Source organism: Coregonus clupeaformis, chromosome 34 (assembly GCF_020615455.1).
Source record: "Coregonus clupeaformis isolate EN_2021a chromosome 34, ASM2061545v1, whole genome shotgun sequence".
Lineage (NCBI taxonomy): Eukaryota > Metazoa > Chordata > Actinopteri > Salmoniformes > Salmonidae > Coregonus > Coregonus clupeaformis.
The window spans coordinates 33,788,621-33,805,231 of record NC_059225.1 but is presented as its reverse complement, the minus strand read 5'-3'; the positions used below and the strand labels follow the sequence as shown (position 1 = coordinate 33,805,231).

Below are 16,611 nucleotides of genomic sequence, written 5' to 3'. Positions count from 1 at the left end.
AGGACCTTGGTTAGGGAGGTGACCAAGAACCCAATGACCACCTTGAAAGAAATACAGAGTTCCTTGGCAGAAGGACAACAGTCTCTACAGCACTTCACCAATCTGGGCTTTGTGAGCGAGTGGCCAGATGGAAGCCACTCCTGAGAAAAAGGCACATGACAGCACGCCTGGAGTTCACAAAAAGGCACGTGAAAGACTGAACTCATGAGGCAAAAGATTATTTGGTCTGATGAGACAAAAATTGAACTATTTTCCCCTGAATGCAAAGCGCTATGCCTGGAGAAAACCAGGCATAGCTCATCACCAGTCTAACACCATCCCTACTGTGAAGCATGGTGGTGGCAGGGTCATGCTATGGGGATGCTTCAGAGTGCAAACGACCTTAGACTGGGGTGAAGATTTATGTTCCAACAAGACAATGACCCCAAGTATACAGCCAAAGCAACGCTGGAATGGCTTCAGAACAAGAATATGAAAGTCCTTGAGTGGCCCAGCCAAAGCCCAGACTTGAATACCATTGAAAATCTGTGGAAAGACTTGAAGATTGCTGTTCACAGCCGCTCCCCATCTAACTTAACAGAGCTTGAGAACATTTCCAAGGAAAAATGGGAGAACATCCCCAAATCCAGATGTCACAAAGCTGTAATTGCCGTCAAAAGGTGCGTCTACAAAGTATTGACTCAGGGGTGTGAATACTTACCTAAACGAGATATTTCTATATTTCCTTTTTCAGTAAATTTGCAGAAATGTCTAAAAACATGTTTTCACTGTCATTATGGGGTATTGTGTGTAGATGGTTGAGATAAAATATATTTAATCCATTTTGAATTCAGGCTGTAACAACAAAATGTGGAATAAGTCAAGGGGTATGAATACTTTCTCAAGGCACTGTATCACTGATTACAATGAGACGTAATTGTCTTCGGTTCATGTACGCACAATGGCCTGTCAAAGGGCTGTAACAAGACCATCACAGATGCCTTGGAAGTGGACAGTGCAACAAACTGCTGAAGCACATATTGGGCTACACCAAATATCGTGAGGCGAATAGGAAAATAAATTCTACTCTATTGTGTTCACTGTGACTGGAAAAACATCAAGTGGATGTAAGCCTATTTACTATATTTTTGACTGAAGGCATCCCGTAAACAACATCTATAGGGTACTGCAGGTTCAAATTGTTCAGCTTTTAAAACCAATATACTGCACCTGGTATGTAGACATAGAACAGGAAATGTGAAGTCTATTCATGTCCACACAGATGGAGAGTGGCGCTCCCAAAGGGATCAATGTCCATGTGACTCTTCCAATATGTTGAACTGGTTAGCCGTGTATGTTACCCTGTGTTACTCATAACTCACCTTTGCTCCTGTGTACAGAAACTCCATCAAAGTCCCATGGCGTTTTCACGGCACTTAATCTTTAGCGACCAAAAAGTAAAAATAACTACACACCTTTTTTCAACCTCTGTCTCATATCGGTCGGTTGCCCGAGTCACATGACAATGGGCAGTGACTCGCGGGAGCAAAAGGACATCACCCAGTTTCACAACATTGACAGACCCTTCCAAATAGGATTATCTCAACTCCCTTTAAAAACACACACACACACACACACACTCCCTTTCCCCTAGCATACAAGCATCTGTACACTCATTTCAAAGGTGAATTATTAACTAAGGGCAAGGAAGCAAGGAAAATGACCAATGACAGCTTCAGCAAACAGACTTATCTTTCGTCAGTTCTACTTTCAGCTTTGTGCGAATGCACAAGAAAATGAATCATCATCTGCAACCATTAAGTTGTAAACATATCCATTGGATAGCAACTAGTGCATGTAGTGACAACCGTCTGTGAATCCACTGTGTAAGAGATTGTGAAGAAGCTTCATGGCTGCCAACAGTCTGCCTGAGATGGATTGAACTAAATGTATTGGGCAAAATCTGATTCCCCAACAGACTGTATTAAAATCACAGCCCTCAACCGTCCATATCATAATATAATACCCATCCATATCATAATATAATACCCATCCATATCATAATATAATACCCATCCATATCATCATATAATACCCATCCATATCACATTACAGTACGTACAACTAGGGCTGGGCAATATGGCTTACAAATCATCTCTATTTTTTAAAATGTCTGTGCGATTCACAATGTACAGTAAATATATTCAGTACCAGTCAAAAGTTTGGACACGCCTAATCATTCAAGGGTTTTTCTTAATTTTTACTATTTTCTACATTGTAGAATAATAGTGAAGTCATCAAAACCATGACGTAACACATATGGAATCATGTAGTAACCAAAAAAGTGTTAAACAAATCAAAGTAGCCACCCTTTGCCTTGATGACAGCTTTGCACACTCTTGGCATTCTCTCAACCAGCATGAGGTAGTCACCTGGAATGCATTTCAATTAACAGGTATGCCTTCTTAAAAGTTAATTTGTGGAATTTCTTTCCTTCTTAATGTGTTTGAGCCATTCAGTTGTGTTGTGACAAGGTAGGGGTGGTATACAGAAGATAGTCCTATTTGGTAAAAGACCAAGTCCATATTATGGCAAGAACAGCTCAAATAAGCAAAGAGAAACGACAGTCCATCATTACTTTAAGACATGAAGGTCAGTCAACCCGGAAAATTTCAAGATCTTTGAAAGTTTCTTCAAGTGCAGTCGCAAAAACCATCAAGCTGGCTCTCATGAGGACCGCCACAGGAATGGAAGACCCAGAGTTACCTCTGCTGCAGAGGATGAGTTCATTAGAGTTACCAGCCTCAGAAATTGCAGCCCAAATAAATGCTTCACAGAGTTCAAGTAACAGACACATCTCAACATCAACTGTTGAGGAGACTGCGTGAATCATGCCTTCATGGTCGAATTGCTGCAAAGAAACCACTACTAAAGGACACCAATAAGAAGAAGAAACTTGCTTGGGCCAAGAAACACGAGCAATGGACATTAGACTGGTGGAAATGTGTCCTTTGGTCTGTAGTCCAAATGGGAGATTTTTGGTTCCAACCGCTGTGTCTATGTGAGACGCAGAGTAGGTGAACAGATGATCTCCGCATGTGTATTTCCCACCATAAAGCATGGAGGAGGAGGTGTTATGGTGTGGGGGTGCTTTGCTGGTGACACTGTCTGTGATTTATTTAGAATTCAAGGCACACTTAACCAGCATGGCTACCACAGCATTCTGCAGCGATACACCATCCCATCTGGTTTGGGCTTAGTGGGACTATCATTTGTTTTTCAACAGGACAATGACCCAACACACCTCCAGGCTGTGTAAGGGCTATTTCACCAAGAAGTAGAGTGATGGAGTGCTACATCAGATGACCTGGCCTCCACAATCCCCTAACCTCAACCCAATTGAGATGGTTTGGGATGAGTCTGACCGCAGAGTGAAGGAAAAGCAGCCAACAAGTGCTCAGCATTTGTGGGAACTCCTTCAAGACCATTGGAAAAGCTTTCCAGGTGAAGCTGGTTGAGAGAATGCCAAGAGTGTGCAAAGCTGTCATCAAGGCAACGGGTGGCTATTTGAAGAATCTCAAATATATTTTGATTTGTTTAACACTTTTTTGGTTACTACATGATTCCATGTGTTATTTAATAGTTTTGATGTCTTCACTATTATTCTACAGTGTAGAAAATAGTAAAAAAAATTAAGAAAATCCCTTGAATGAGTAAGTGTTCTAAAACCTTTGACCGGTAGTGTATATAAATGTTTTATGTTTTCTCTAAATAAGTGTTGTTGTACAATTAAAAGGTCAAATACACTGCATTTCAAACAGTTTGAAATAATCTAATGACTTCAGGGCTTGCGAAGATATATCTAGACTAAATATTAGCCTTCCACAACCATAAGACCTACTAATAATTTAATTATTTTATCAAAATAGTTTAACCAGCTTCTTTTTGCAATAATCACTGATCTGGCTTTCAAGTTGGTCTATGAAAATGCCCTTTATTGTTACAAATTTAACTAGAAACATGAATAATGCACATTCTCTAATAATGACTAACATCTTGTAGCAGGCATTAGGCTATAGAACATTAACACGTCTCATCAACAATCTCAAGCCCACGTGCTAGTGATAATCCAGCTAATCCTTACATTTCAAATTTAGCCAACTTGGATCTATTTGCTAGCTAACAAGGTTGAACAGTTGAATTGTTATGAACACACCCTTCTGTCTGTCTCCAACTGTTTGAAAAGCATGTTAGCCTGTCCACTTTGTTCAGACGTTGAAATTAAGTGGCCTACCTTATTTCTCTGAATGAGAAAGAGTTACCAATTCCTTATATAAATGTGTTTTATGCTTATTGCACATTTATAAAATACAGACTAGACAGCTAATTAAACAGTCTTTGGCTATAAATATGCTAGCGGTACTTGGTACCCAAATGCAGCATGCAACAAACTGAGCATTCATTTTCCAGAATCAATGTTTATTGATACTCTCGCTTTAGTAGTGTCTGCTCTGCACGCAAAGTTAACTTCTCCTCTATTACAGTAAAATAATGTCTCAATGTGTTTTGGTGTCCATATGACTGATTCTGTTGGACCAAACCTCAAATGCAAATAGCGAGTTGAAACTGCTTGTAACTTTGTTGGTGTGAGAGGCAGGGGAACAGGCTTGGTGTGTGTGTAATCACTCTCGCTAAAATCTGTCCAAAATAAGGACAATGCGTTTCTATGGGTTTACTTTGGACCTAAGCTTGTCGCCTGCCTTCCCGCCTTTGGGACAACGACTCCCATTGTTAGGGCGGAGACGTGCATCGCATCATTATATACAGATCTCTGGTGTAAATGGGAAGGTGTACACAGCACAGAGGAGCGAAGGAGACAAGAGAACAAACACTCATAAAAAAACGAAAAATAACAAAACCTTGATTCTTGTGATACAGGCATTTGGAATATCGCGGAAAAACATACATTCGAATTAATCAAATGTATTTGATATATCGCCCAGCCCTACATACAATTTACAGTATGTACAACTTACAATTAGACTCCGCCCCTGACAATGTGTGTTGCGCTTTGTTGCCTCGCGGCTACAAGCACCCTTACAAACAAACAAATTGTCTTTCTATTTGTGCAAATAGATCAACTAAAACTATGTACATGTTTTACATTGCACCTCTGCACTCCTCGACTCGCACACGTGTAGTAGTGCCATTGTATTTCAGCTACAGAACTACAGCACACATTCTAAAAACAGGGAGGTACAGATGCAGGATCTTAATTTAACCAGTATTGTCGTAGCAAAATAATCCTGCAGCAACAGGATTTGAATGTTTAGTCCATATTGTTGCTTGATCGGTGGTTAGGATATTAGCTGGACAAAAGTAGGCTACATGAAAAGTGCAATACTGTTAATATAACCGTGTTTTAGTACAGGTTTTCTGTGAATTTATGTAAATCACACGTTTTATCTGCATTTCCTGCAGTGCAGGAAAATTCTCAGCAACAAAAGAGTGAACAAATTAAGATCCTACACCTGCATTCAAGATATGAGCATAAGTCCTTCCAATCTTAATTGTTCATGTCTTGGAGAGTCCACCTCCCAAGAGGCAGTAGGCCAGTCCTGGGGGTTGTCTGGATTGCTACAGCCACATGATTGTGTAACATGGGATAGGAAGCAGCGGTCTGAACACTGAAAGAAATGCCGAGCTAAGGGAAAGCAGGGATTTCCTGATGTGGCAGAACAGTTAGTGATGGTCTTGTATCTACCGCTCTTGCACTGTGTGTGAGGGTACATGCGTTTGAGTCTATTGTATGTGTGCATGCATACATGCTTAAGTGGGTCGTGGGAGAACAATTGTTTGTGAGGGTCACAAATGGACCCTTGACGATAGACTTTATTTAATGTTTGTCTATTGTGGAAAGAAGGTTAAAGAAATGCTATGACACCTCTGTATCCGATCTCAAATAGAGGATGCATATTTGTTTCTCATTGATTGCCAAAAAAACGTAAGGTCTTTTTTTATGAATGACCCCAACAGACTCTCTCAACGCTCCCCAAAGCAACTTACTCATCCTCTTAACATGATGTTATTTTGAGAGGCCCCCAGGGGATTGGAATCTAGCCATTGACCTAGGTCCTAGGCCATCTGGTCTCTCAGCCTGAACCACAGAGATGCTTTAGCACTGGGCTTCTAACAGTACTGTATGGATGCCAATGCGTTGGTTGGAGTGTCCATTCTGCCCAGCATAAACTGGGCACCAGAAAAGGCCTGGAAATAAAACAAGATATTTTGGTCCTAGTACAGCCACTCATTTCTAAATACATGTTGGCTTCGACATCCTTGGTTCCCCAGTCCCAGCCTGAGAAGGGAGTATAAGGGTACCAGACACTTCTCAAATGGGGCCCAAAGGAAACGGTTTAAGAAACGCTTAACGTTTCAGTTCAGAAGTCAGAATTTATTTTTAAAATCCGTCTGGTGTCAGAGGATTCCATCCCTTAGTGAAGGCATGGATTTGTACATACCCTGCTCTGACACGAGTAAAAGTACACAAGGGTGTTTGGCAATCACAGATGAAAGACTTTCTGGCAAAGAATCACTGCAGTTTTATGAGAATATTAGATTAGTTCAGCATAAATTAATAAAAGTCAGAAGCAATAATATCCCTGTACATTGACATGCATTTCCTACTGATGTCAATGAGTCGATTACACGTCTCTTGCTTTGTGTTCGTTTGTTTTGTGCGGCAGAAGTTAGTTAAGATGACCTAATTGGGCTGAATAAATTAACTTAGTGTGAATGAATGGACTTACGTTGTGGATGACTGATTCCATGGCATCTGTGACATTGCTGGGTGTGTTGGGGTTGCTCATGGCTCCTCTTCTCTGAGGGATGGGTGCCAGTGCTGTGGCTCTGTCTGGAGAGCTAACGGGGTTAGGGAGAGATGTGGCTTTAGCCCTTTTCTTTCTCACTCGGCCTCAGACCGCTTTTGGGCAGCATAACCTGGGAAACACAGAAAGATAGACGGGTTTAAAGCTGGAATCTTTAGTGGTGAACCTGCCAGGTGTGTTTAGGATATTAAAACAACAACAAAAATTCTGCAAACCATTTTTTTTCTCCCTCAGACATCGTTACACACGCAATAGAACAGCAGAATATGTACTGAATTTTATTTTACCACGCTGCTCACCTCCGTTTGGATGCTCCTCACCTCCGTTTAGTCAACAAAACCAACACAATGACAAAGGCGCTGTGGGCGAACAGTGGCTCTATTTCCCCTAATGCAGATTCCATCTTTTTTCCCCAGTTTATCTTAAAACACTTTAAAAATATATCTATTTTAGTCATGTATCAGACTCTCTTATCCAGAGCGACTTACATTTTGTGCATTAATCTTAAGATAGCTAAGTGAGACAACCACATATAAAGTAGTAAATTCATCAGCAAATTCATGCTGAAACCTATTGTTTGTTTGTCCAGTCAATAAATCTATCAGATTTATGCAGAAACAGCCCTTTTCCTTTTTTCTTTATTCTCCCGGTTAGTCACCAGTTGAAGTATCCTGGGTAAGGCATGTTTTTTAGTTATCAGCAAAGTCAGTGCTCAACTCAAGAGTAATCTTGTTTTTACACAGCACAATAAAACTACTCTTGCAAAACCCATAGGTCATGGCGGCATCCTTCCTTCTTTGGTTAGGATAGGAAGATGGTAATTCCTCTGATTCCTGCAGGCTGAGCTAGTGTTGACATAGGCACAGGGCTCAAACTATGATTTGTAATGTCCGTCTGTGTGTTACTGTGTCCCTGTCGGGGAGGACTCCAGTTCAACTATACTTCCTAACCACCCCCCAAGGTCATTATCACTACAGTCTGATAAAGGCCAGATAAGGGCTTGCTACTGTGAAGAGGAGGATGTGATAAGTGGTGGCGCGTGGCTGGAGCCGCTCACCCTCCTCCTGCAGGAGGACCCATGTTTAGATTTTTAATACATTCTAAGGCTTCATGATGCGAATCTAATGATGATTTAAAAGAAGTTGCATGAAAGGCATGAGCTCTGCTTGGTTTCTTGCACAGGCCGCACACACTTCAGTCTCTCATTCACAATTTGACAAGCACTTGATAATGACTCGAATTTCCCGGCGGCATCCCCTTTGTGTGGCCATAATGCCCCCTAAAATAATCCATGCCTTTTGCAGCCAGTGGCAGTTGTGCCCTTGGGCTGAATATATTAATTATAATTGCCTTCTCCCAGCTGCTTGCGCAGAAGCACCTCTCACTCACATGGCTCTCTCAGTTAACTCAATTATTATTATCCAATGCCCATCACTTGATTGGGTCCATAGGCATCTCAGCTCCAAAGTAGGCTACAAGTGAAGACAGACACATCGGGGACGCAACTGCGAGCGTTCTTATCCAATTCCGAGGCGCATATTGACGATATTGGATAGTGGAACTGTCCACATTTACTTTTTGTCAGCCAACAAGATGAGTAGGCCTAACGAACAGCAAAACCACTAGCTTATGTCAATCTACTATCCCCCATACTACAAAAGTTGACCTACAGTGGGGGAAAAAAGTATTTAGTCAGCCACCAATTATGCAAGTTCTCCCACTTAAAAAGATGAGAGAGGCCTGTAATTTTCATCATAGGTACACGTCAACTATGACAGACAAATTGTAGGATTTTTTATGAATTTATTTGCAAATTATGGTGGAAAATAAGTATTTGGTCACCTACAAACAAGCAAGATTTCTGGCTCTCACAGACCTGTAACTTCTTCTTTAAGAGGCTCCTCTGTCCTCCACTCGTTACCTGTATTAATGGCACCTGTTTGAACTTGTTATCAGTATAAAAGACACCTGTCCACAACCTCAAACAGTCACACTCCAAATTCCACTATGGCCAAGACCAAAGAGCTGTCAAAGGACACCAGAAACAAAATTGTAGATCTGCACCAGGCTGGGATGACTGAATCTGCAATAGGTAAGCAGCTTGGTTTGAAGAAATCAACTGTGGGAGCAATTATTAGGAAATGGAAGACATACAAGACCACTGATAATCTCCCTCGATCTGGGGCTCCACGCAAGATCTCACCCCGTGGTGTCAAAATGATCACAAGAGCGGTGAGCAAAAATCCCAGAACCACACGGGGGGACCTAGTGAATGACCTGCAGAGAGCTGGGACCAAAGTAACAAAGCCTACCATCAGTAACACACTACGCCGCCAGGGACTCAAATCCTGCAGTGCCAGACGTGTCCCCCTGCTTAAGCCAGTACATGTCCCGGCCCGTCTGAAGTTTGCTAGAGTGCATTTGGATGATCCAGAAGAGGATTGGGAGAATGTCATATGGTCAGATGAAACCAAAATAGAACTTTTTGGTAAAAACTCAACTCGTCGTGTTTGGAGGACAAAGAATGCTCAGTTGCATCCAAAGAACACCATACCTACTGTGAAGCATGGAGGTGGAAACATCATGCTTTGGGGCTGTTTTTCTGCAAAGGGACCAGGACGACTGATCCGTGTAAAGGAAAGAATGAATGGGGCCATGTATCGTGAGATTTTGAGTGAAAACCTCCTTCCATCAGCAAGGGCATTGAAGATGAAACGTGGCTGGGTCTTTCAGCATGACAATGATCCCAAACACACCGCCCGGGCAACGAAGGAGTGGCTTCGTAAGAAGCATTTCAAGGGCCTGGAGTGGCCTAGCCAGTCTCCAGATCTCAACCCCATAGAAAATCTTTGGAGGGGAGTTGAAAGTCCGTGTTGCCCAGCGACAGCCCCAAAACATCACTGCTCTAGAGGAGATCTGCATGGAGGAATGGGCCAAAATACCAGCAACAGTGTGTGAAAACCTTGTGAAGACTTACAGAAAACGTTTGACCTGTGTCATTGCCAACAAAGGGTATATAAAAGTATTGAGAAACTTTTGTTATTGACCAAATACTTATTTTCCACCATAATTTGCAAATAAATTCATAAAAAATCCTATAATGTGATTTTCTGGAGAGAAAAAAATCTCATTTTGTCTGTCATAGTTGACGTGTACCTATGATGAAAATTACAGGCCTCTCTCATCTTTTTAACCCTTTGTTGTGGTCCTCTGTAGCTCAGCTGGTAGAGCACGGCGCTTGTAACGCCAAGGTAGTGGGTTCGATCCCCGGGACCACCCATACACAAAAATGTATGCACGCATGACTGTAAGTCGCTTTGGATAAAAGCGTCTGCTAAATGGCATATTATATTATTATATTATATATTATATTATTATATATTATATTAAGTGGGAGAACTTGCACAATTGGTGGCTGACTAAATACTTTTTTCCCCCACTGTATTTTACTGGTCAACTTGTCCTTCTGTGCGAGAAAGAAATATTCCAAACATAGTCTGGGACAGTTGTGGGATGCAATAGATACCAAATTAATACAACCACTCGCATCAAAAAATATTTTAAAAGCAATTAGGCTGATGCAACAGATCAGAATGTTTAGCTTAAAATGTTGATAAACTTAGGCTATTTCTTCACATTATAAGCACAGCAATGCGCACATGGTAGTAGGCTATAAGCGTGAATGTTCCGAAATGCAATCAATTAGCGGGAAAACACCATTCTCAAAAGTGACCGCAAATGCGATTATGCATGTAATGCTTTATTATAAAAGGTGCATTTTTATGGTGAAAATTCTTCCCTAAATTTGAAACTCACGCACCGCCTATGTAGGCTATGCCAGTTAGGCTCTATACCGGTTGTAATGCGGATTAATGTGCTTAATTTTAAGACGTTTCTTGGCCACTTTAATTGTGATACAAACCTTATCAAAACATATAGGCCTATGGGCTAGGCTACATGAGGAGTGTGAATATGATTCAAAAAAGGTTGCAGTGATAATATATGTACAGTGAGGGGAAAAAAGTATTTGATCCCCTTCTGATTTTGTACGTTTGCCCACTGACAAAGAAACGATCAGTCTATAATTTTAATGGTAGGTTTATTTGAACAGTGAGAGACAGAATAACAACAACAAAAATCCAGAAAAACGCATGTCAAAAACGTTATAAATTGATTTTCATTTTAATGAGGGAAATAAGTATTTGACCCCCTCTCAATCAGAAAGATTTCTGGCTCCCAGGTGTCTTTTATACAGGTAACGAGCTGAGATTAGGAGCACACTCTTAAAGGGAGTGCTCCTAATCTCAGCTTGTTACCTGTATAAAAGACTCCTGTCCACAGAAGCAATCAATCAATCAGATTCCAAACTCTCCACCATGGCCAATACCAAAGAGCTTTCCAAGGATGTCAGGGACAAGATTGCAGACCTACACAAGGCTGGAATGGGCTAAAAGACCATAGCCAAGCAGCTTGGTGAGAAGGTGACAACAGTTGGTGCGATTATTCGCAAATGGAAGAAACACAAAAGAACTGTCAATCTCCCTCGGCCTGGGGCTCCATGCATGATCTCACCTCGTGGAGTTGCAATGATCATGAGAATGGTGAGGAATCAGCCCAGAACTACACGGAGGATCTTGTCAATGATCTCAAGGAAGCTGGGACCATAGTCACCAAGAAAACAATTGGTAACACACTACGCCGTGAAGGACTGAAATCCAGCAGTGCCCGCAAGGTCCCCCTGCTCAAGAAAGCACATATACAGGCCCGTCTGAAGTTTGCCAATGAACATCTGAATGATTCAGAGGAGAACTGGGTGAAAGTGTTGTGGTCAGATGAGTCCAAAATCGAGCTCTTTGGCATCAACTCAACTTGCCGTGTTTGGAGGAGGAGGAATGCTGCCTATGACCCCAAGAACACCATCCCCACCGTCAAACATGGAGGTGAAAACATTATGCTTTGGGGGTGTTTTTCTGCTAAGGGGACAGGACAACTTCGCATCAAAGGGAAAATGGACGGGGCCATGTACCGTCAAATCTTGGGTGAGAACCTCCTTCCCTCAGCCAGGGCATTGAAAATGAAAATGGGTTGTGGATGGGTATTCCAGCATGACAATGACCCAAAACACAGTCACACAGTGGCCTAGCCAGTCTCCAGACCTTAATCCCATAGAAAATCTGTGGAGGGAGCTGAAGGTTCGAGTTGCCAAACGTCAGCCTCGAAACCTTAATGACTTGGAGAAGATCTACAAAGAGGAGTGGGACAAAATCCCTCTTGAGATGTGTGCAAACCTGGTGGCCAACTACAAGAAACGTCTGACCTCTGTGATTGCCAACAAGGGTTTTGCCACCAAGTACTAAGTCATGTTTTGCAGAGGGGTCAAATACTTATTTCCCTCATTAAAATGCAAATCAATTTATAACATTTTTGACATGCGTTTTTCAGGATTTTTGTTTGTTATTCTGTCTCTCACTGTTCAAATAAACCTACCATTAAAATTATAGACTGATCATGTCTTTGTCAGTGGGCAAACGTACAAAATCAGCAGGGGATCAAACACTTTTTTTCCACACTGTATCATTCACAACTGATAATATGTGCATCATTCACAAGTGATAATATATGTATCATTCACAAGTGCTAATGTTTAATTCACAAGTGATAGGCTAATTTTGTCACCCATCAGACTATTCTTGATTTAATCTTGTCTTTACATATACTAAATAATATATGTGTGAAAAATAGTTTTGATTTAGAATGGACCATTATCATGCACCTGTCTCAGAACAGGGACAGAGGAAGAAATACATGTCATCTATGCACTTAAATAGCGAATGGAGGACACTTTTCCCGTGATTCATTTTCATGCCAGCCAGGTAGGCTATACTCCTGTTGTAAAGCGAAGCAATGTGCTTAATATTAGGAAAGTTAAGAAATTAATATAGCAGGCCTAGCCTATAGAAAGCTGATGGGATCCTCCTCTTTCTAATAGAGGCCATCAAAACTTGTATAGCCTATAGAAATGTTGCACAACATGAGCTCATGAAGTGTTTCATTTTATTTTCAAAAACATTTGCATTGATGTCAGAGTGATTAAAAGAGACAATAGAGTGCTGAGTACATTTAACATTTTAGTCATTTAGCAGACGCTCTTATCCAGAGCGACTTACAGTTTTTTTAGGGAGTGCATAGAGTACCAGGCAGTTAGCAAGTTTGGTAGGCTACTAATGACCATCAGCAGCATCAGAGCTTGGAGAAGCGTGACTAAACGGTCACGTGGAATTTGACTATGGTCATGACTCGTGACCGCCGGTGTGGCGGTAATACAGTCACCGTAACAGCCTTAGGTGTAACATCAAAGTATGGTACGATCATTGTGCTGCATAATATGCATTTCTGATTAGTTTTTGTACCCATTTCAAGATACTTGGTAGCAAAGGTAAAACCAACTGATTGCATGAGGGAATCAGGTGCTGGTGCATGCTGTATGATCTACTCTGAATAATGCTTGACACTTTTAATCCCTTTTGACAATCCAGGTGGTCTACTCAATGGCTTCAGTTTAGAGAACTTGGCGTGAGTCAAACATTGGCTCTGTGCGTCTTTGTTGAAGGAGAGATGCAGTTCTTTCATACAGCTAGAGCAGAGGAGACCTATGCGTCCCAAATGGCACACTATTCCATTTATAGTGCACTTCTTTTGACCAAGACCCATAGAGCTCTGGACAAAAGTAGTGCACTATGAAGGGAATAGGGTGCCATTTCGGGACTCATCCCTGTTTACTTTGGGCCACTCCAGTGTCACCGTTAGAAACAATGTCTGTCCCGTCAAAAGCACCCTGGTTTTCGTGGCAATGATCAAAGTCACGACATGCTTTGCTGAAACCGGGGCATAATCATATGAATGACCTTGTTTACAAGAGAAGCCCTTAAGAGGTAGCCTGGCTTTTAACTTGGTACAATCAACTAAAGAGAGATTAGGCCTTGCCACGTGGTGTTGTTTGGAAATTGTGGGCTGGATGGAGAGTGAACGCTTTCTTCACAAATGTTAATTATCCAAATCATTAGTGGACTTCAATAGGGACATGGAAAGACTGACATCAGGGTGTGTATGTATGTATCAAGCATAGGAGAGCTGATTTAAGTTTTGCCTTTTAGATAACAATGAATATGATTACATGGACAGGGGACCTGATCCTAGATCAGCACTCCTAATATGAGACGCTTTATACATACAGACTCAGAAATTGACTAATTCCATGTACCAGGTATCTTTAAGATCAACAAGCCAATTGCATTGCGACTAGACAACTTCTCTCAATGACGTCACACACACCGCACAGTTGTGATGAGGAGACATGAGAACAACTATGACTGTGTCAAGCTGCCCGATAAGAACCGCCAAACAGCTTTGATGCGCTTAAATATGACTTTCTTAGGCTGCGTCCAAAATGGCACCCTATTCCCTTTATAGTGCACTTAGTAGTGTGCTATGTAGGAATAGGGCTGCCATTTGAGATGCACACTTAGTAAATCTAGACCCCTGCTGACTGAGGAAAGGAGTGATCAACAGTGGGATGAAGTTACTATTACAGTACGTTGGGTTCCTGACCACACAACGCTGGGAAACGGCTTATGCACACCAGGGCAAGAGACCGTAATAACCGCTATCATAACAATATGATCATAGTAATAATATAAATATTACACAGTGAAGAACAGAAATTGCAGCAATCACAATGAAAGGAAATGTGGAGCCAAACTGTGCAGTGGATAAGGCTTATACCAGGCATGTCTTCAGGGATCTGATTTTCAGACTGACATCAATCAGCCTGCCAGAGATTTGAATAAGGGAAATGTATACCCCTAGAGTGATACTGTAGATAACATAACTTCGCCACCATGCTTAATTGCGACCACATTAACATAACCTGAAGAAATATATGTTAAGTCTATGAAGTGGCAATACAGGTGGATGAGGAGGAAAGCCTTTACACGAGTGAGCAAGTGAGAGGACAGAGAGAAGAGGTCTCTATTTCCTGCTTGGTCATCTCGCTCTGTGGCCTCCTTTGCGGCCTTCTGCATTCTTTCCCTCGTGGAGCAGCACTGGGGAAAAAACCTCTGTAAAGTCTCCACCTTCTCTAATCTATGTTTAGTTAAGTCACCAAAATGTGTGCATACAAGGACTGAGAGAAGCATTGTTCTGGGGGGAAGTTGGTAAAAAAAAAACAGGAAGGAGGTAAGTGGCGAAGACTACTGAAAGCCTGTGATACGTCATAACAGCTGATTCATTAGAAATTGAATAAATTGACTGATGGATTTTCCCCACTTATGAGGAACCAGACATAAGACGAGATGACTCAGAGAAACATATAATAACATGAAATCCTCAATGACTGAGATTCCCTCTTCTTGCACAGTGAGAGCTGTCAACCTTTCAAAACGAAATATGGCACTGTGTTGCAATTTTAAAACATCACACAAATGATTGAAATAGCAGTATATGGCAGTTACAGTTGACAGGTGACTCAAGAGTCGGCATTTACAACTTCAGGCCACCAGTGGCAGATTTTCAACTACTGTACAAATCTTTCATGTTCCATGAAAGAACTTCACTGCTCCTTTCATCAAGCAGTATTAGAGTTTCCCAGTAAGCTTTCCAATTCTTCAGACATGGGAATCAAGTAGGGCTAACATCTGCACTGTGTCCACTTAAACTATTGTTCTGGTCAAAATGTAAGTCCCTCCTCTGAAAACAAGTCTGCACTAGAGTCAATTAAAGGCCCCCTAGGGCAAGTTTACTAGTTTAGAAAAAACTGCAGTCATAACTCATTATGTTTCATAAGAGTTTTGCGTCCTAGGCCTGTATGAACAGCATGACCCCTCTGTGAAATTATAGAACGTGGGTCATGCAATGTACAGTAAGCTATAAGACTACGCTTATAGCAAAGCCAAGTCTAGCAGCTGCTCAGTTTAGAGTGGTTATTGCAGTAGTAGTGATATCTGCAAATAATATAACATAGTGAGTAGTGAGTCTATTCAGACATTATCTTTAAAGTCTATAAAAAGCTGTTTGTAGCCTAGATCATCAAGACCATAACTCTTGGAAGCCTCAATTCAAGTGTGGTAGATAAAACATGTGTTGCAGTTGAAGAGACAATTTTAGGCCTTCCAATTGTGTGGCATACAAGTATGGACCACAGATTATACACTGACATACAGTGCACTCTGAAAGTATTCAGACCCCTTGACCTTTTCCACATTTTGTTACGTTACAGCCTTATTCTAAAATGGATTAAATTGTTTTTTTCTCCTCATCAATCTACACACAATACCCCATAATGACAAAGCAAAAACAGGTTTTTAGAAATGTTTGCAAATGTATACAAATAAAAAACACATTTACACAAGTATTCAGACCCTTTACTCAGTACTTTGTTGAAGCACCATGGGCAGCGATTACAGCCTTGAGTCCTCTTGGGTATGACGCTACAAGCTTGGCACACCTGTATTTGGGGAGTTTCTCCCATTCTTCTCTGCAGATCCTCTCAAGCTCTGTCAGGTTGGATGGGGAGCATCGCTGCACAGCTATTTTCAGGTCTCTCCAGAGATGTTCGATCAGGTTCAAGTCCGGGCTCTGTCTGAGCCACTCAAGGACATTCAGAGACTTGTCCCAAAGCCACTCCTGAGTTGGCTTGGCTGTGTGCTTAGGGTCGTTGTCCAGTTGGAAGGTGAACCTTCGCCCCAGT

The 16,611-nt window shown here is 41.5% G+C and overlaps 1 protein-coding gene across 2 annotated transcripts in view; it reads right to left on the bottom strand.

Moving 5' to 3' along the window:
* The window catches only part of LOC121550044 (anion exchange protein 2-like), a 92,699-nt gene that overhangs the window by 45,727 nt on the left and 30,361 nt on the right, over positions 1-16,611 (bottom strand). Inside the window, exon 3 of one of the 2 annotated variants that reach the window (XM_041862124.2) lies at positions 6,789-6,978. In XM_041862124.2, coding sequence (XP_041718058.1) covers positions 6,789-6,848 — 60 coding nt within the window. In that variant the 5' untranslated portion in view covers positions 6,849-6,978. Of the gene's footprint in view, positions 1-1,361; positions 1,480-6,788; positions 6,979-16,611 lie in introns of those variants that run through there. The other variant, XM_041862125.2, reaches the window with a different exon arrangement.